The sequence below is a fragment of the Drechmeria coniospora genome, chromosome 03, assembly GCF_001625195.1.
Source record: "Drechmeria coniospora strain ARSEF 6962 chromosome 03, whole genome shotgun sequence".
Lineage (NCBI taxonomy): Eukaryota > Fungi > Ascomycota > Sordariomycetes > Hypocreales > Ophiocordycipitaceae > Drechmeria > Drechmeria coniospora.
This window is the reverse complement of record NC_054391.1, coordinates 8820241-8840247: the sequence shown is the minus strand read 5'-3', so window position 1 is coordinate 8840247 and position 20007 is coordinate 8820241. Positions and strand designations below refer to the sequence as shown.

General features: G+C 58.4%; 8 protein-coding genes across 8 annotated transcripts; 4 read left to right on the top strand and 4 right to left on the bottom strand.

Moving 5' to 3' along the window:
* Positions 1 to 2236: 2236 nt before the first annotated feature.
* Positions 2237 to 4090, top strand: DCS_08044 (uncharacterized protein; the record flags this gene model as incomplete). Its single annotated transcript, XM_040805326.1, has 1 exon — positions 2237 to 4090. The coding sequence occupies one exon, from the start codon at positions 2237 to 2239 to the stop codon at positions 4088 to 4090; it is 1854 nt and encodes a 617-aa protein (XP_040655430.1).
* Positions 4091 to 6903: 2813 nt separating this feature from the next.
* DCS_08043 (amidase) lies at positions 6904 to 8583 on the top strand (the record flags this gene model as incomplete). The annotated part of the gene is made up of 1 exon (XM_040805325.1): positions 6904 to 8583. The coding sequence occupies one exon, from the start codon at positions 6904 to 6906 to the stop codon at positions 8581 to 8583; it is 1680 nt and encodes a 559-aa protein (XP_040655429.1).
* Positions 8584 to 8618: 35 nt separating this feature from the next.
* Positions 8619 to 10502, bottom strand: DCS_08042 (HET domain protein; the record flags this gene model as incomplete). Its single annotated transcript, XM_040805324.1, has 1 exon — positions 8619 to 10502. The coding sequence occupies one exon, from the start codon at positions 10500 to 10502 to the stop codon at positions 8619 to 8621; it is 1884 nt and encodes a 627-aa protein (XP_040655428.1).
* A 676-nt stretch (positions 10503 to 11178) lies between these two features.
* Positions 11179 to 11685, bottom strand: DCS_08041 (uncharacterized protein; the record flags this gene model as incomplete). The annotated part of the gene is made up of 1 exon (XM_040805323.1): positions 11179 to 11685. The coding sequence occupies one exon, from the start codon at positions 11683 to 11685 to the stop codon at positions 11179 to 11181; it is 507 nt and encodes a 168-aa protein (XP_040655427.1).
* A 1230-nt stretch (positions 11686 to 12915) lies between these two features.
* On the top strand, positions 12916 to 13341 carry DCS_08040 (uncharacterized protein; the record flags this gene model as incomplete). The annotated part of the gene is made up of 1 exon (XM_040805322.1): positions 12916 to 13341. The coding sequence occupies one exon, from the start codon at positions 12916 to 12918 to the stop codon at positions 13339 to 13341; it is 426 nt and encodes a 141-aa protein (XP_040655426.1).
* Positions 13342 to 14082: 741 nt separating this feature from the next.
* On the bottom strand, positions 14083 to 14774 carry DCS_08039 (DUF396 domain protein; the record flags this gene model as incomplete). The annotated part of the gene is made up of 2 exons (XM_040805321.1): positions 14083 to 14408; positions 14471 to 14774. 2 exons carry the CDS (start codon positions 14772 to 14774, stop codon positions 14083 to 14085), a joined length of 630 nt encoding a protein of 209 aa, XP_040655425.1.
* Positions 14775 to 15340: 566 nt separating this feature from the next.
* Positions 15341 to 16243, top strand: DCS_08038 (uncharacterized protein; the record flags this gene model as incomplete). The annotated part of the gene is made up of 2 exons (XM_040805320.1): positions 15341 to 15363; positions 15427 to 16243. The coding sequence occupies 2 exons, from the start codon at positions 15341 to 15343 to the stop codon at positions 16241 to 16243; spliced, it is 840 nt and encodes a 279-aa protein (XP_040655424.1).
* A 275-nt stretch (positions 16244 to 16518) lies between these two features.
* Positions 16519 to 18747, bottom strand: DCS_08037 (Lysyl-tRNA synthetase, class II; the record flags this gene model as incomplete). The annotated part of the gene is made up of 8 exons (XM_040805319.1): positions 16519 to 16756; positions 16834 to 16958; positions 17018 to 17379; positions 17442 to 17805; positions 17879 to 18097; positions 18193 to 18348; positions 18407 to 18472; positions 18523 to 18747. 8 exons carry the CDS (start codon positions 18745 to 18747, stop codon positions 16519 to 16521), a joined length of 1755 nt encoding a protein of 584 aa, XP_040655423.1.
* Between the last annotated feature and the right edge of the window lie 1260 nt (positions 18748 to 20007).

Sequence of the window (20007 nt, the reverse complement as noted above, 5' to 3'; positions counted from 1 at the left end):
CTTCTGGGGAATTGCAAGTAAGTATACGGAGTAGTGCAGCTGCTATCGGTAAGTTGGTGGACGGACGGAGCTTGCCCTGTAAGCACTGCGTGGAGGTGCCTCATGTCGCTCATGCCAAATTGGGTCAGGACACCATGCAATCATCACCGAGACACCGTGGGATTAGGGTGGCTCTGTCGACGCCTCGCCGGCAGCTCTAAACAATAGGCTACATTTCTTGTTTGGAAATAGGCATCAAATCAACAGAATTGCGGTGCATGCACTTGCACATCTGATCAGGCGGTGGTTTTGGCCGACCATGTTGGTTGGGCTGAAAAACCAACCAGTGCCTGCTAAACTACAGGTAACGGACATGTCACCAGGTGACCGCACCGTATCATCATTTAACCACGGCACGGAGTACACGTACTTGTCACCTGTGCCATTGTATCGTGTCATGTACGCATCGTGCCTACAGGTACTTGTCATCTGCTGCTGAGTAGGTGCTGGATGGTACAAGTACAGTTGCTGACGTCGACTGCTTGTGCGCAGTAGGCACCGAATGATACAACTTGCATGTGTTGGAGCATGTCGCACCCAGCTGAACCACACAAACAACGGGCGCCTCATTGAGTGTGTCGGCTTGATGGGCGCCATGCTGTATTCGTGCTGTAATTACTCGTAGTTGTAGTACGAGTTGAGTACTAGGTACCTTACTAGTAGGTAACAAGCACTCACCACCTAGGCGTAGTTGCATTTAAGTAGCAAGTACAACTGCTGTTCAGGTACAGAGTAGGTAGTACGGATTAGATGGTCGGAGTAGGTAGTACGGAGTACGTAGTATTGCAACCTACCTAGTAGTTGTCACTACTTACTCCGTAGCCAAGGTAGTGCTGTATGTATTGGCTGAAGCGTAGGCGGCTCCCTCTATACTGTACTGTAAAAGGGACGGCCATGCTACACAATGTCAGTTTCAGCCTGCGTTCGGAGGTACTTGCATAAGTACTTAGTACGGGGGGGTACGGAGCACGGTACATGAGCATTATACAGCACAAGCACTTTGTTCAATGGCACTAGGCCCCAAGTACATTGTAAAGTACTTTTCAAGTAGATGTCAGTTTCAAGTATCCCGCAAATGTACTCAGTACATGGCTACCAAGTACCAATGGCAGGTACGAGTACCAGGTGTACTTTGGCTTGGCTCTTGATGTAGAGGGATTTGGAGTACTCGTACGCGGCACGGATCGCAAGGTGCCGCAGGCGAGATGTGACGAGATACATGTTCAGCAAGTAACGTGTACAGTGCCGCCGCTACGCATCAACACTCGGGTACAAGGCAATACTCGAAAGGAAGCCATGGTTGATCTTGTGGTTCCGTGCATGGAAACTGGGTTAAAACTCGGCTACAAGGCGCTCGCAACGACCACATCGTTATGTGGAACATGTGTCAGCAGAACCTCGCCTTTTGACATTGTCGGTGTGGAATAAGGAACGAGGCATCGGGAGCCAGGTGCACGAGACCGACACTTGCGTTTCGACGACCGTCTTCCAACGCCTTCGGAGACGGATGGCTGATGCTTGCCTTTGCTCTCACGCACTCCCATTCCCCTCTGCTCGTCATTGACCCCGTCAGCCTTGCACAAATCTCGACGAGCTCGGCATATTCCCTCGCACAAACGACGGCGACGTGTCGAGAGGCATCGAATCGACCCTTTACGCATGCCTGCATGATGTCTGGCGTCAACGACGCACGCCGCACCATCACGGCAGAGGCAGGACATGGTGCTCCGCTACGGACCAAGGCCTGACCTCGCACGCAATGTCAAACGTCCCGAGCAGTAGCCCGGCATGGTGTCGCACCTAGCGGGTGGGTAAACACCATGCGGCTCACGGCGACCTCGTGGCGGCTCCTGACCTGTCCCCCGCGGCAAGGCACGCGTCCGCAGCGGCGGTCCTCCCGCTCCCTCGGCCGAGGAGGGACTGGCAAGCTCGAGCAAGCAGGTAGGGGTGGGGAGGACGAGGCATGGCCACGACGGCGAAGCTGAACGACGCACACCCGCACCGCGCATGAGCCTGGCCATATTCAAAACAGCAGGCCGTGAGGCTCAGTCGTTTCACGCCACGGGCAGCTCGTCGGGGCGGGTTTGCCGGCCACGAGTATAAGAGCAAGGGTTCCTCCACGCCTGCCTTTTGCTCACGACAAGTTCGTTCGTCCCGTGTTTCTCTTCTTCCCGTTTGCAATACTTGTTTTTTCACCATGAAGTACTCCTTGTCGCTCGTCCATTTCGCGTTGCTGGCCAACGCGGTGCCGGTGAGGCAGGCCGACGGCGAAGCCTATGCCGGAGGCCCCAACGGCATGACGCAGGGTGGCTCGACCGGATCGCAGCAGCACGGCCAGATTCAAAGCAGCTGCACCGGCGTCAAGAAGGAGATGCTGGAGAAGGCGCTGGGTGATTGCGCCACCAGGGCCCGGGCGGCCCTGGAGACGTGCAAGGACACCAAGTCCGGGTCGGAGCTGGTGAAGCTCTTCTTCAAGAACGACGACGAGGGGACGCGCGCGCAGGCGGCCAAGGTCTTCGGGGCCATCCTGAAGGAGTGCGAGGCCAAGGAGGCCGGAAAGACGACCATCAGCTGCGGGGACGAGATGAACCTCTGCCATCAGGGTCAGAATGGTTACACGAGCTCGGTCGGCGGACAGGGCATCTTCATCTGCGACCGCGGCTTCCAGACGTCGAGCAACCAGACCAAGAACTGCGGCAGTCACGATCTTGCCTTTACCGTCCTGCACGAGATGTCTCACTCGCAGGCCTGGACCGACGACCTTGGAAACGGCTACGGCATGCAGGCGGTGACGAATCTCCCCGCTCAGATGAACCTTCGGCACGCCGACACCTACTCCCTCTTCGCCCAGGCGGTTTCCTTCAACTGCACGACGCAGGAGGCCATGGCCGGCATCTCGTCTCCTTCAATGCACGGAAGGCCCGGCGCCGGTCAGATGGCCGATTCCGGAGGGGCCGGCCCTCTCCAGCAAGGCCAGAACGGCAACTACCAACAGGGCGGTGCCGTGAACGGCATGAACGGGGGGCCATCTGCGGCGTACGGCCCCGGTGCCGGTCAGGGCCAGCAAGGCCAGGTCGGCAATTATCAACAGAACGGTGCCGCGAACCAGGAGCCATATCCCGCCTACAGCCCCAATCCCGGTTACAGCCCCAATCCTCCCCCACCGGCCGGCGCCGGCCAAGGCATGCAGGGCGGCAACTATCAGCAGCCCGGGATGCCCCCGTCGAACATGAACGGCAACAGGGAGCATGCCACGGGCGGCCAGGCTGAAGGCGAAGGGTACAATAGCGTCGAGTCGGGCAAGGGCCCGAGCGGATCCGAACACAGCAACGGCCAGGGCGAGCAGAAGACTCCACCGTCGGCCGAGGCCGTCGAGGAGAGCTACGATACCGGTGCCGGCCGCGAAGGCGCCGAGATGGCCGCTCCGGCCGGAATCAAGGGCAAGACCCCTGGCGGCGGCAACCCTCTGGGACATTCTGCCGAGAATGGCGACTGTCCAGAGGAGCAAGGTCGCCCTCCCTACGGTCCCGGAGGCGGCATCAACACGGCCGGAGGCATCATGAACCGGCCCGGAGGGAAAGCCAACGGCCCCCCCAGTAGCCCCGAAGGCCAGACCACATACGCCGAAGGCGAGAAGCAGCCCGAAGGCGAGGTCAGGCAGCCCGAAGGCGAGGTCAGGCAGCCCGATGGCGAGGTCGGGCAGCCCGATGGCGAGACCACATACTCCGAAGGCGAGGCCAAGCAGCCCGAAGGCGAGGCCATGCAGCCCGAAGGCGAGACCAACTACTCCGAAGGCGAGGCCAAGCAGCCCGAAGGCGAGACCACATACTCCAAAGGCGAGGCCAAGCAGCCCGAAGGCGAGGCCATGCAGCCCGAAGGCGAGACCAACTACTCCGAAGGCGAGGCCAAGCAGCCCGAAGGCGAGACCACATACTCCAAAGGCGAGGCCATGCAGCCCGGAGGCAACGTCCAAGGCCCCGGAGGCAAGACCAAATACCCCGGAGGCAAGGCCCAAGGCCCTGGAGGCGAGACCGGCTCCCTAGACTATTAGTCTGTCGGAGGCCAAGTCTCCGCAGCCACGGGGACGGCTTTCCGTCGCACACCACACGGGCCTGCCCCCCGCACCTACCATGGCACATGGCAAGTACAGGACGCTGCGGCGGTTTCTACACTGCTGTGCGAATTACGATCTGCACGCACGCGCACGAGGATGCTTGGAGGCATGCTGTGCATGCAGTCGGGGGTGAAGTCATACATGTGCATGGTACGTGCAGAGGGAACACATGCCGTACCGTGCCGCATGCATGACACGGTGCATCCATCAGTCGTCTTTTCGCCAATACAAGTAATTCTACCATGAGAATGCAATTGCACCGAAGGCTGTTGTATAAACTTGAACACTTGATCACAACGATGATACGCGAACTTGAACTCTGCAGCAACGTACATGTATTGATACTGATACTTGTTACACGGAGTACTCCGTGCCCCGTACGTCAATGAATACTGTAGTGTACTCCGTAGATGCACCGAATATGACCAAGTACTTGTAGTTGTAAGTACAAGCACTGTACAGTAAGTACAAGCACTGTACAGTAAGTACATGTAGGTCGCAACAGTACGTACAAGTACATAGTAATACTCTTGCCGCTTATCCAAAGTACATCAAGTACATGCAAGTACGGAGTACATGCACGTCCAAGACGTTTCTGGAAAACAGCGGAGTAAGTACTCCGTGCATGTACAAGTGCATGTACAGTACAGTATCACGTATGCAGGTACGGAGTACGGAGTACAGAGTACATAGTTGTATACACGAGTCCACTCGAACGGATACTTACATACTGCACTTACTTACGTACGGAGTAAGTGCTCCGTGCGAAATACAGTGCAGAACCAGCGGGTACTTAAGTACGATACAAGCACAGTACGGAGTTTTGTACCCGTACATGTTCTCCGTAATTGTACAACTATAGTAATACTGTACGCACACTGCACAAGTAGGTTGTACTTATGTGCCGTGCAGTAAAGATCTGTAGTGGTACCGACATGAGTACTCGGTACGGAGTAACAATTGAATAGATGATTTGGTGAATGTACATGTACATGTGCTATACTTGAACGTCCATGTACGGAGTACCGAACTAAGTGATGCGCAAGTCCATGTATCGAGTACATCCACACACCACAGTAATTACAAGCAAGCTGCAGTGCTGCAAGAACTTACAGTAAGTACTAGGAACTTACTCCGTGGTTGTTGCAGGTGTACTGTAATGCTTGTACTTGCCAATGTGCGCACCTGTAATCGCCTATACATGGCTGCTGTATTCGCACAAGCAATTGCTGGATGCGCGTACATGCGTATAAGTAAGTACTTACTGGGACGCACATGTTCTCGCAGTTGTTCAACGTACATGCACTCGTAGGGTTGGCAGTCCTTGCGAGTGCAATTTACATGTACTCAAGTACGGAGTATACTGTAGTGGGTGTTATACGCACCTGTGCAGTGCAAATACTTGTGCTCCAAAGTACAGGTACTTGTAGCACCTTCATGTACCGAGTACTTGTGGCACCTACATGTACTGAGAACTTGTAGTACCTACCTGTACCATGTACCGAGTGCTTGTACATGTACATGGACAGTGTACAGCTTCATGTACTTGCGGAGTACTGGAACGGGTACATGCACAGTGTTCAGCTACATATCCATGCACAGTGTACAACCCCCACTATCCGCATCGGGGAATTGCTTGCCAACCGAGGTCCGCTTGCCTGCCAATCCGGCGGGCCTTGTATTAATGGCCCCGTTGCTGATAATGGCCGGTCGGCCGTGATCGTCGGTGGACCGACTCGCCGACTCCGTAATGGGATTCCGACTATGAATAATGGTAATTATTCACAACTCCGCCGGCTTGCCCTCCGTGCTCCGTACATGGACTCGTACGAGTATTCGTTACATCAGCGCCCGCGCCAAGGATTCACTTCCTGAGGACTGCATTACGGTGTAGATTAACCATCGCAGGACACACAAGAAAGTAATGCAATGACAGGTGCTGTACTTGCCCACACTATATTCCGCACTTGTACACATCGTATTTCCATCTACACCCACACCCGTACTTACATCTACAGTACTACATGTACATCCAGACTTGCCTCATTGGACTACCAGCCAGTGATGCGAGTGCATGCGTGCGAACAAAGGTCGGCGTTGGACGAGTACAGACATACGAGCGGCAAGGTACCTGTATGCCTCGCGGAGCCCGATATTCCTACCCAGTAAAATTCTTTCCAAATTGCCCGCCTGTTGTGTGAGGTCGCTCCAAGGCAAGCTGAAAGGGACGATCTAGCCGACGGTCAAGATACAACCGCGTCCCTCTGCCTGTACGTGTACTTGCTCGTCTCTGTGATGCTGCCGTAGTTGTACTGCACATGCATACTCACCGGTAGAGCACATGGAATGGGCACAAGAGACTCCTTATCCCGTCTTGATCGTCCATCGCAGGCGCGTGGTCGTCGGCTGCATCCATCTCCATCCGTGCAGCTCACCACGGACTGCGCGGGCACGGCAAGCATCTGCTGGTGGTCTGCCTGACGCGTGTCTGGCGTCCACGGTGGTTCCATCCAGGTAGGTGTCCATGCAAGTACAATCAGGTGCCCGTGTGGGTGCCAGTATTCTGTTGTCCGTGTGGGTGTGATGCTGGCTGTGCTTGTAATGCGCCAAGCGCACGACGAGCATGTGCGACGGCTCGCGGGTATAACTGCACGCGACCGCCCGCCGCCTTCCCGTCTCCCTGCTTCGCGTTCCTTGCCCTTCACTCCCTCGTTCCCCTCGTCCTCGGCGTCGAGCTCGTCGTATCCAGCATGCCGTCGTCCAGCTCGCTTCGTCGCGTCGTCTTCGTCGCCTGTGCCATCCTCTCGTCCTACGCCTTCGCCGAGAATGCCGCCGGCCGTCGCCTTCCCCTTCTGCTGGATGCCACCTTGGACGAGCTCCGGGCCGGCCTCGACAACGGCGACTTCACGAGCGTCGATCTCGTCGATGCCTACCTCCGTCGCATCGGCGAGGTGAACCCGACGCTCCACGCCGTCAACGAGGTCAACTCCGAGGCCCGTCATGTCGCCGCGAAGCGCGACGAGGAGAGACGCACGCGTACCGGTCCTTGCGAGCATCGTTGCCCGCCTCTACACGGCATACCGATCCTTCTCAAGGACAGTATCGCGACCAACGACACCATGAGGACGACGGCCGGTTCCTTCGCCCTCTTCGACGCAAAGGTGGCCGAGGACAGCACCGTGGTGGCCAAGTTGCGCCAGGCGGGCGCCGTCCTCCTAGGCAAGACGAATCTGTCCCAGTGGTGCGGCTTGCGATCGGCGAATGCGCTGTACGGCTGGTCGTCCGTCGGCGGCCAAACCGTCGGCGCCTACAGCCAGGGCCAGAATCCCTGCGGCTCCTCGTCCGGCAGTGCCGTCGCCGCGTCCATCGGCCTCGCCTTTGCCGCTCTGGGGACGCAAACCTTTGGTTCCATCATCATGCCCGCCAGCCGCAACAACATCGTCGGCATCAAGCCCACCCTCGGTCTCACGTCCCGCTACAACGTCATCATGGGCTCGGAGCGTCGAGATGGCATCGGTCCCATGGCACGAACCGTCAGGGACGCGGCCCATGTCCTCTCCGCCATTGCCGGGCCCGACGACAAGGACCAGTATACGTCTGCCTTTCCCTTGCCCCAAGTCCCCAACTACGCAGACGCCTGCGACGGCACGGCACTGCGAGGGAAGCGCATCGGCGTCCTTCGCCCTGCCTTTCGCTCGGCCGAATTGGCCGGCCCCTTCGACGCGGCCTTGCAAACGATGAAGGATGCCGGGGCGGAGCTTGTGAACGTGACGAAGCTTGCCGCTGGTGTCTTGGAATCCAGGGTATACTTGGGCTATAATGAGGTGGCCATAATGTCCGATTTCTCGTCCAACCTGCAAGAGTATCTCGCCCGTCTGGTTTCTAACCCGCATAACATAACCTCCCTCGAGGACTTGCACGCCTTCACGCAAGCCGACGGTCGAGAGAACGTGACGGATTCCGCATACTGGGACGACGCGCTCAGCGAAGGATGGAGCAAGACCCAGCCCGAAGTCATCGAGATAGTGAAGAACTTAACAGATGTCGCCAGGCAGGGCCTGCTCGACGCCTTCAAGGGGCATGAGAACGAGGGCAAACTGGACGCACTGGTCACGGACTCGGACGGTTCCTACCAAGTGGCGGACATGGCCGGCTGGCCAGTAATGACGGTGCCGCTGGCGTGCACGTCGATGGCCTTTGCGAACGAAATAGACAGCGAGACGGGCACCATGAACATGACCGGGCCAAACATGCCGTTTGGCATTTCCTTCGTTGGCGAACCATGGTCCGAGGAATCGTTGATCGGAATGGCCTACGCCTTTGAGCAGCGGACCAAGGCGCGTGAAAAGGTCAAGCCGTGGGCGTCGAGCACGCCCAAGACGGAGCTCGAGCATGTTGTCGGAAAGCCGGCCAACGTGACAAGGTCTTAGCGGATAATTAGTTGCCATGGTAGCGACGCATTTCTTCATCCATCCCCGTCTCCGTCTCCGTGTTCCCTGTCCGCTCCGTGTTCCCTGTTCGCTCCGTGTTCCCTGTCCGCTCCGTGTTCCCTGTCCGCTCCGTGTTCCCTGTCCGCTCCGTGTTCCCTGTCCGCTCCGTGTTCCCTGTCCGCTCCGTGCCCCAGTATCAAGGCGTAAAAGGTCCTTGCATCCATCATGACCTTCATCTCGTGCCCGCCCTCGACCGCCGACTCATCCCAGCGCCGCTCGGCCATGAGATCGCGCGCCGTCGTGGCCGTGCCGAAGACGTGCATCCTCGTCAGTATGGCGTTATGGGCCCACCGCTCGTGACGAAGGACGAGGCGCTTCATGGGAAAGCCCTGGACTCGGCAGACGAGATCCCCGAGCTGGGCCCGGGCCGGCACGAGGGCGATCTTGAAGGGCGTCTTGTCCTTTGGCTTGCGGTGGCGAAGAATGGCAAGCCGAGGCTCCGACGGCCTCGTCGTCGAGTGGTTCCACGATTCCCGAAGAGCCGCCGCCATCGGCTCGTCCTCGTCGTCGGGGTAGTAGAAGAGGTCGCTGAAGAGCTCGTCGCCGACAAAGTCGATGCGGTGATGGTCAAACGAGCTCAGGGGCTCGAGCCGGCCGTCGGCGTCGTCGAGCATGCGCTGCATCAGATGGTCGTGCTCCTGCCGTGCCGTGTCGAGCTCCCGCGGATGAATCCGCTGAAGTTCGGCCTCCCACGCGTCCGTGAGCTCGAGGGAGGAGACGAGCTCGGTGGCGGAAGGGCCGAGCGCGTGGACGGCACCCAAGACGTCGCAGGACAGGGTCATGGCCGAGAGTGCCATCTCGTCGTTGTCGCGACGGTCCCAGCTGTGGTAGAGCGAGCAGTCCGAGTCTTGGTTCCGTCGAAACTGGACGACGCCGCCGACCGTCTCGAGGCCGTCTCCGCCGAGCAAGCGCCGGACGAGCGCGCAAAAGGTCACAAGCTCGGCGCAGTCGTCCGGAAGCAACCGGCTGCGGCTCATGAAATGGATCGTGTCGACCCAGACGTCGAGGAGGGACTTGCCGTAGTCCATGGGGAATCCGCGACCGTCCGAGGAGAGGCCGACGAGGCCGTATATCTTGTCTCGCGGGTCCTTGCAGCACGCGTCCGCATGGTTCTCCAGCAGCTTCCTCAGCGAGCAGCTGCCGTTGTACTTGTTCCGTCGTAGGTGGTCGAGGTGGAACGGTCCACGGCGGTTCATGCTCCAGCGCGAGTACGAGTCGAGCCAGGCGAGGAAGCGGTCCCAGTCCAACGCCTCGCCGTCGCCGTCGCCGATGCCGGTGCCGATCCATACCTGAATCCGGCGCGCCTTGCCAATCTCCTGCAGGATCCAGACCCGGTTCCAGTACGCATCGGTGACGATCTTGCTCTTGAGGCTTTGATGGCCGTCGGCGTCATCGACATCAACGGTCACGGCCGAATGCTCGACGCCGAGCCAGACGAGGACGGTGGAGGCTCGCGTGTAAATGTGCGGCATGATGCGCAGCTGACGACTCTTTTCCGCCATGTTCTTTTGATTGATGGATATGGCGTCGATCCAGATCGGCGCCTTGCGCGGTTTCCTGCGCATCTCCTCCAGCGCGTGCCACAGGTTCTCCGTCACGTCGAACGCGAAGCCGTCGACGACAATTGTCTTCCTGAGCGTCTCGTCGCCCCAGCGGTACGAAAGAGCCTCGTAGACGGGCTTCGAGCCGAACGTTCTCGTCCGTAGGCGGCAGCAGAGTAGACCATCCACGTTCAGATCACTTTCGACGGTCACGAGCCGGATGCTGTCCGTCTCGTCGTCCAGGGGCCGACTGGCATATGGTTCTTCTTCCTGCGCAGGCGCCGACATGTCTGCCGCCCATGCCGATGCTGCGCACATGTAGATTGGGTGGTTCAGACGTCGGTTAGGGTGCGGCGTCATGGATCAAGTGTCATCTGCGCACAGGTCTCCATCCTCCACCACCATTTTTCCTCTTGTCAGCGTCGCGGCGGGAGTGCCCGATCGGGTAGGTTGCCATCGGACAGCATGGGCAAACAGGTGCCCCGTTCTGCCTCATGACGAGCAAGCCCATGATGGAAGCGAAAAAAAATCCTTGCCATTTCTGCAGGGATGCATCGCCAACCCATTGCCGAACCCTTTACAAGAAAAATCCAGAGAGGGAGGCAAAAGACGGGGGACAAACTTTGCAGGGCCTTGTCGAGCAAGGGTAAGAAGCATTCTTCCCAATCCATGTCACCACGACGGGGACAAATACATGGCAAAAAAAAAAAGAATCCCTGGCCCGAGCTGCACGTACATGTACGCATATAGCCGTCAAAATGATATAGCCGTCAAAATTTTATAGCCGTCAAATGATACAGTCGTCAAATGATATAGTCGTCAAAATGTTGACTGATGGAGCGCCCTGGCGATTCCATTCATGCCGCATCCGTGGCCTTGGCCGTGGCGCGTACATCGATGCTCGGATCCTCCGCTCTACTCTGGCTTCATGAAACGCGCAGGGAAACCGGTGAGCAGAGTGATGATCGGGTAACATGTAGTCGGTGTAGGCAGGCTACTCATCGGAAGAATCGTAAACGAACTCGTTTGATGTGAATCGTCGCTCTCCCTCCTTTTCGCTGTATCCGCAGAGGCGGGCCTGGCCGTGATATGGCAGCATCATATCCCGGCCTCGCTGCCAGGCCTCGCCGTCGACGATCCGACACATGAGCAGTCGGTTCCAGATGTCGAGCACGTAGCTCTGGCAGTTCCACCGCCTCCTTCTCGGGACCGCGATCGGCACCGATTCGATCTTCTCCGTGATTGCCGCCCACTTGCTTTTGTGGACGAGGCCGAGGGGCACGAGCGGCTTCAGACAGCTGGTGCTGCGGTTCGGGTTCGCTTGCCGGTGCACCGCTCTATACTCGCGTCCGCCACAGACTCTCCTCTCCTGGACGACTTCGTAGATGTGCCAGCCGCGGCTCGAACTTCCCTGCGTGTATATGGCAAAGGCCCAGTGGTACAGACTGTCGTGGACCTGAGCGTAAACGGCGCAGAAGAGCTCCAAGTAGTCAGCCGGCATGGCAACGGCGCCGCGGCAGCGTGCGGCACTTTGACGACCGGGATGCTCAAGGGGCGGTCCGTGGGGGAGAATGTGAGCTGGCTCGAATTAGACGCCTTCGTTCCGGTAGGGTGTTGCGCCCGCCTAGATCTGCATGTCCTGTTGCGTGGATGGAATTCGATGACGTCGCACCCAGAGGGTGCAAGAAGAAGATGCATCGGGGCATGAGACGATATTAATACAAACATCGTAACGAACACGGGTGGGATATTCACAAAATGAAAGCGTACAGCACGGAGGAACGCAGTTGACGAGAGGCGGAAAGGGAACGGCGCTTGAACACAGATTTGGGTGACAAAGGGGTAGTGACATGATTTCGGGCTCTGAACATACGCCGACGGTCTCGAGAGCAGCGATGAGAGTCGGCGGATTCCATATCGTGGAGCTTTCGATGCTCCTTACGTGCAACAGTCGAAGGAGGGAGGACGAGGCGAAAGAGATGGGCGTGATGTCGGTTTGCAGTTTGCTGGATCAGCAGTACTCCGTACGCACTGCTGCCAGTGCACTGTGCCAGTTGGAGGCACCATCGTCGGTGGCACCTGCGATGAGGGACGATCGCTACTTTATGCAGTGAGTCCTCGTTAGTACACAGTACTCCGTAAGTATGATAAGGCCTAACGCAAGTTGTTTGCACCGAAAACCTGCCATAAAATATACAGTATGTATATATATTGGTACATACGGTGTCGTGGTTTGCGTGCTGCTGACCGCCCCCCCCCCCCCCCCCCCCTATAGCCTTCCCCCCTCCTACCCTACACCCTCCAACCCTTCAACTCTCCAACCCTCCCAACTGCCTGAGGATTCCCATTCCGAATGACATCACAACACTACGTCACAGGCGTCCAAGTACAATTTCCCTCGAGATCGACATGCCAGGTCAAGACAAGGGCTGCTAATATCCTTTGGAATATCCTCCGGAACGGACCAGACCAGATGAATAAATAGGCAGAAATCGCCGTCTCCTCTCAAGTTCCTACCTTGTGTCCATGTCCCCTACAAAGTCATCTAACACCACCGCCCAAACGCACCTGGCCGCAACAGGGTGGCAACAACCAAAGTTCCAGGGAATAAAGCAGCCAGACACGTAAACAAGCAATCTGCAATCGAGACGATACGTATCATACATATCGTCACCATCCAAAGTGAGTAGCGGACGACAGCGTAACATCACAAAAGGGAATCTTCAACACCATGCGTCCCCATCCCGCCACAGCTGTCATCCTTCGTCGCGCCCTCACGACGACGACAAACACCATCAACGCCACCTCGCCGGCCGCATTCCTCTCCAACAAACAGTCCAAGATCCGGGGACCTCCGACAGCCAGCACCGCCAAGTCCAGCCCAATAAACAACACCGTCATCGGCTCCGGCTCCGGCGCAAAGGGCAAGACGGGTGGCGGCGACCCCCTCGGCAGCACCTCCCCTGGCGCGCCCTCGAGGCCAAAGGTCTTCAATTCCGCCGTGCACCTCTCCGACGACCTCGTCCCGGACCTCACCGAGGAGCAGAAAAGGGAGGTGGACGAGCACAATAGCACGTTTGAGAAGAAGCACGACCGCGGCATGGCCGCACAGGATGGCAAGGTTGACGCCAAGTTTTGGAGGGGCAGCAAGGATTGACGGAATGGACGGATGCAAGAGTGCGAGCGAATATTCAAGTGCGTACTTTGATCAGTCAACTTTTCGACAGCAGGGATGGATTGACGGGACATGGCTGCCTGAGCAGGTCCATGAGTACTGTGACCATGAGGACTGCCCAGTATGATACCCAGTGCTGGGGAGATGAAGATGGTATTTGAGAGAAAAAACTACAAACCATATCGCTGATGGTCCCTGCCAAGCTCCTTCAGCCCCGGCGGCTCGAATCATCCAGTATTGCATCATGATTTCGTGCACATGAAAGCATGTCCCTCTACGTCAAGAAGGAAGCTTGCGCCGATCAGGCGGCAGGATAGCCAATTGCGCCCTGCCCTGACCCGTCGTGTCCAAGTCATGGCGGCCCGCAACAAGTCCGGAGTCACGCATCGGGAAATCGTCCATCGCCCTATTTGCATGTCAGTCCGTGGCCATTCCAAACTGTGAGTGCAGCAACCATGGTGAGGGAGGGTATCATGTCAGAGTAACTATGACATTCTTTTATGAGCAATCATGCAAGGCGAACCTTGTCATATACAATCTAGCGTGAAAAGGGTATTCATCATGATGATAAGAAGCAGGTGCGCGTGCAGGGTGTACACAAGAAATCAAGCTTCGACGTACCTCGGGCGTTGCAGGCGTCCCATGCGTGTGTACACTGACAGCTCGTGCATGCGCAAACAGCCATGTTTTCATCATTCATATCATACAGCATTATTAGCCTCATCATCGTCCTATGCCAGCTGCGCTCGCAATCTCGCCGATGGCGCCGCGCACGTAGTCCACCACGGCCTTGACCATGCCCTGGGGTTTCGGCTTGCCGTCCATGCCGCGCACCGGCTCCGTGCCGATGGTGGGAAGGACGTTGTCACTCGCCGACAGGCTGACGAAGAGCGCAAAGGGTACCAGCCACACGCAGAGGCCAAAGTACGAGGCAATCATGGTGAAGCTCGGCACGTCGGCGGCGGTGAGGTACGACGATCGCTGCAGGGCCCGCGCTTGGCTGCCAGAGAAGTACTTGAACCACACGTAGTGGTCGGCGAGGACGATGACTGACGCATCAATCAGCCACACGGCGCCGAGGACGGAGGGGGGGGAGGGGAAGCTCTCATACCACACGACAAGAGGAAGAGCGGATCGGTTAGGCGGACAAAGGGAAAGCGTCGCATGTTGCCCAGGTAGACGACGTGAGCGGCAATGCCGAGCATCGTCGACCAGAAAGGGAAGCCATCGAAGAGCCACAGAAGAAGCTGCACGACGATGATGGTGTATATCAAGCGCGTCAGGAGTCGCTTCACAATCACCGTGTGCTCCTCGACGAGCTCCGACAGGTAGTAGAGCCCGGACGCGATGGCGAGCGTGAGGAAGCAGAAGCCGACGATGGCACCGACGTAGCCGATGAGCGGTAAAATCCACATCTTGCTTTGGCCAGGGCGTGAGCCAGCGTGTTACATGGCGTGACGCGCTGCGATGGAAGAGAGAGAAGGGAAAGGAAAGGGCTTTTTGAGGTCGAGGCAAAAGGTAGCTTTAGTGGACACGTTCTGGAGCTTGGGCGATGTCTTGGGGATTTCGTTCTTCCGCTCCGCCGCATGACGGACAAAATCACAGCAGCAAATCTGCCCGACAGCAGAGAGAGAGGTGTGAACTACACGCCCGGCTGAATGACGAAAGAGAAGGGCGAGCTATCGGTGCGATGCCTTTTCTTTCGCCATTCATGGCCCGTTGACAGAGAAGCTGACGCGTCGAATGATGGCAGTTCTTCCTGTAAACCTTTCCATTCGACATTAGCGCCGTCGAGGCAAGGAAGACATTTTTGTCCGCCTTGTCTCCCCACCCCGATTCTTATCGATTCACACCCGACGGTCAAAAAAGTCGAGCAAGCAAGCATCACCGTCCCAGCCCCAACCCAGCGGTCCAAGGAGTCGGCCGTGCACTTGAAGGAAACGCCCATCTCACCCCCTAGAGGGCGTCGCATCTGCCCACCATGTCGCGTCCCGAAGATACGCTGTAGGTGATGGTGGCCGAGGTGCACGCAGGACCGTCGTCGAGACTGACACAGCACCCCCTCAGCGCCGCCGACGTGCACTACGACGACGTCGAAGCCCGCAAGTACACCACGTCGTCCCGAATTCAGAACATCCAGGCCAGCATGACGCGGCGCGCCCTCGACCTGCTCGACCTCCCCCACCCGAGCCTCATCCTCGACGTCGGCTGCGGCAGCGGCCTCTCCGGCGAGATCCTCTCGGCGGACGAGAGGGGACCCCACACGTGGATCGGCATGGACGTCTCGCCCAGCATGCTCGACGTGGCCCTGCAGCGCGACGTCGAGGGCGACCTCATGCTCGCCGACATCGGCCAGGGCGTGCCCTTTCGCGCCGGCACCTTTGACGCCGCCGTCAGCATCTCGGCCATCCAGTGGCTCTGCAGCGCCGAGAGCAGCGAGATGAGCCCCGCCGCGCGCCTGACGCGTTTCTTCAACGGTCTTTACGCCTCCCTCAAGCGCGGCGGCCGCGCCGTCTGCCAGTTTTACCCCAAGAACGACACGCAGCGCAACATGATCACCCAGGCGGCCATCAAGGCCGGCTTCGGCGCCGGCATCCTCGAAGATGATCCGGGCACCAAGAACGTCAAGCTCTACCTCGTCCTCACGGCGGGCAGCAGAGAAGCGGAGGGAGGCACGGCGTCGGGTGACATCACGGGCGTCGTGGCCGGCATGGACGACGTCGACGTCCTCGACGCACGCAAGGGTTTGAAGAGCAACGCCGTGAGCATCAAGAAAGGCAGCAAGGCGTGGATCGTCAAGAAGAAGGAGCAGATGGAGCGCAAGGGCCGCGTGGTCAAGGCAACGTCCAAGTACACGGGACGGAAACGTCGCATCCAGTTCTAGCCGTGGCCTCGTCGAGCGGGGGCCGTGGCCTGGCCGGCATCTCGAGAAGCGGCATTGCACGGCGTTAGGCGCGTTCTTGGATTTTGCGTTGATTCACTTGAGTTTAGAGGTCCGAGGCAAACTAGATACCCTCTTCGAGACAGGCAAGGCAGCAATGGTGAGATGCATTGTTCCGCATCGGCGGTGAAGGTGTCTGCATTCGTGATGCGATCCAAGGTCATGCGCACCCTCGGCCGGCCTCGGCGCGTGCATCTAACATGCTCGGATCCTCCGCTCTACTCTGGCTTCATGGTGGGAAAGGTGAGGACCTCGCGGATGCTGTAGTTGTCGGTCAGGAACATCATCATACGGTCGATGCCCATGCCCCAGCCACCGGTGGGCGGCAGTCCGTGCTCGAGGGCGCGGCAGAAAATCTCGTCGACCATCTGGGCCTCGTCGTCACCCTGGGCCTTCTGGCGGGCCTGCTCCTCGAAGTTTTGCCGCTGCTCGGCGGCGACGTTCAACTCGGTGTAGCTGCGCGGTTGGGTCAGCGAGCGCCACGGGACGCCATGGGCAGCGGGATGGCCAAGGATCGGCAGGTCGGGACGTACGCGTTGGCAATCTCCTTGGTGGCGACGAAGACTTCGAATCGTTCGCAGAGGCCAGGGGTCGTGCGCGAGGACTTGGCCAGGGGCGACATCATCTTGGGATGCCCCATGATGAAGGTGGGGTTGATCTGCGACGACGTTGGTTACCACTCCGCACGCACCGCACGCTTTGCCGCCGACGACTTACGCATCGAGATTCGAGGAACTCGCCGACGAGGGCGTCGATCATGCGCGCGTTGGTCAGCGGCGGATTGCACTCGACGTTCATCTTCTTGAGGACGCCCTTGAGGAAGACGCCCGTCTCCTCGGTGTGGAGCTGATCGGCGGGCGGGAACTTTTCGCCGACGGCTTCCTCGAGGCCGGGGATCATTTCGATCCGGGGCCACGGGGCCTCCCAGTTGATCTCCACCTCGTCGCCCTTGACGTTGTGGAACTTGGTCTTGTAGGAGCCGTGGACGTGCTTGACGAGGCCGCTGACGAGCTCCTCGGTCATGCCGATGAGGTCGTTGACGTCGGCGTAGGCCATGTAAAACTCGAGCGTCGTGAATTCTGCTCGTCCGTCAGCTCGACCGCGGCGGCTTCGTCGGGGGAGGAGCCGGAACGGATCCTACCAGGGTTGTGGGTCAGGTCGATGCCCTCGTTCCTGAACTGGCGTCCCATCTCGTAGACGCGGTTGAGGCCGCCGACGACGAGCATCTTGAGGTACAGCTCGGGGGCGACGCGGAGGAACATGTCCATGTTCAGGTCGTTGTGGTGGGTGATGAAGGGTCGGGCCGTGGCACCGCCGGCGATGGGGTTCAGCATGGGCGTCTGGACCGAGACGAACTCGCGGTCGTCGAACCAGCGGCGGATGTAGGAGTCGACCTTGGCGCGGGTGATGAAGATTTGCCTCGATGGCTCGTTCATCATGAGGTCGAGGTAGCGCTGGCGGAATCGCTGCTCGGGGTTCTTGAAGCCGTAATGGTCGTCGGGGATCTGGCAAGCGTCAGGACGGTTCCCGGGGGGGCGGGGCCCGCGGATGACGTCGCGGCGTCGAGGTTCGGCCTACCTGGTGCAGGCAAGGCGAAAGGAGAGTGATTTCGGCGGCGGCGATGGAGAGCTCGCCGGAGTATTCGCCGCTGCCCTGCTTGGTCTTGGGGTTGGTTCGAGCGGGGAAGCCTCGGACGCCGATGATGTCGCCCCTTCGCAGATGGACCTGCTGCTCGTCAAAGCTGACGGCATCCTCGCCGACGTTGTCGGCCTGGGCCAGGACTTGCAGGCGTGTGCCCTGCGGTGTGCGTGTCAGCGGCATCGCCGTCGAGGAGAGGGAGGAGAGGGACGGGTGGGACGGGGCGGCGGGCGGACGGGCGGGCACGGCCGTACATCGGAACGGATGTCGTAAAAGAAGAGCTTGCTTCCGGCCGAGCGCTTGACGTATATTCTGCCGGCGAGCTGGATCATCCTCGACTTGTCGGACTCGCCGTTCTTGAGGTGGGAGAAGTCGTCGGCAAAGTTGCGGATGTCGTAGTCGACGTGGTACTGGTTCTCGGGTCAGCCACGGCGTCGGCGGTTCCGACGACGGCACGCCCCTTCGCACCTTGTGAGGGTAGGCCTTGTTCTGGGCGTGGAGCTCGTTGACGGCACGAGATCGAATCTCGTAGTACTGGCGGCGTGTCAGCAAAGCGGTTGGCGAGGCGGCCGACGAGGACGCACCTGGTTGGGGGTGAGTTCCTTCTCGGCAGCCTCGGCGTTCTTGGCGCTCGCCGCAGGTTGCGGCTTCGCACTCTGCTTCTCCTTCTTGGCCGCCTCCTTCTCGCGGGCCTTTTGACGCTTCTTGAGCTCCGTCTTGGAGATCATCTCGCCCGTGACCTCGTCGAGGTGAAGCTTGGCCACGGCGGCCGCGGCGGCGTCGCCGGCGCTGGTGGAAGTGTCGGCCATGATGGTATGCGACGGCGTGCTGCGGCAATCGGTCCTGTCCTTTTGGGGATGCTACGAGCAATCGAGCGAGCAATCGAGCTTGACGGGGAAAGTTGGATGATAGATATCGGAGTCGAGGTCGAGTCGGAGGAGGCAAGAAAGCGAAAAACAGTCACCCAGGACCACCCCGCCATGGCCCTTGGTGGGGGTGCCAGCCGTGTCTGTCGCCGTCGCTGGGTGCCGAGACCCACAGGCGGCAGGTGTATTACAGTACTTGATTGCAGCACTTGCAGTCAGTACTTGCATGTCAAGTACAATGCGGACAGTACTATGGTGTAATGAGTACGAAATCTGGTGCGTACAATACTGTAGGTACTGCACCTACAAGTATACCTATTTGTTGCAAGTACGGACTTGCACTGCACGGATACACCTGACGGAGTTCCAGATGCAAGTACGTGTAGGTGTAGGTGCCGCCCAGCAGTACTGTGTTGCTCGCTGTAACATACTAGGTAGGTACTGATTGTAGGTACTAGGTAGGCCTCCTACGGTGCTGCTCCGCAAGTACAGCACACTTACATGTACGGAGTACAGTACTACTAGGTAGGTAGTAGATGTGGTACTCCTTGCAGCACACTTAAGTACTAGGTACATACCCAGTCGCTGAATGAAGGTGTTCGGCACCTGCAGTAGGGAATACTTACACGTAGAAATACAGCGCTTTGCACGATGAAAGCGTTCCCCGTACTCCGTACAATACTAATACCTGCAGGACTTGACATGAATGTGTTCAAAGAGTATTACTGCCTACTAGGTACTAGGTACTTACCTACTAACCTACCGCCTATCTACAGGTAGGTACTCACTGTACACACTTGATTCCCTGTGCACCTATTAATACTTACTGTTCCGAAACATGCACCTAATGACGGCTTTGCTGAATCATCGACGGAAAAAGTAACGACCGACGCCCTTGTCATCGTCCGACGTCGCACCCAAGAACCTCCAGCTCATGATCGGAGAATCCATTGACTCATCCTCGTCCTCGTCCTCGTCAAGTTCCCTCGGCCCGCAGCATGACGTGCCGCTTGTCTGAGCATCGAGCCGGCAGAGTATGCCTTGTCGACTTTCTATCCTACCCTCCTCCAGTTCATAGTGCCGATGCGGTCGGGCCGAACAAAGACACACCGCCCCCATGTCGATGCCAACTGTCGTCACACTACGGCGTGTCCGTTGCATGGCATCTAGGCTTACAAATGCAAATGGACAGTACTCCGTACT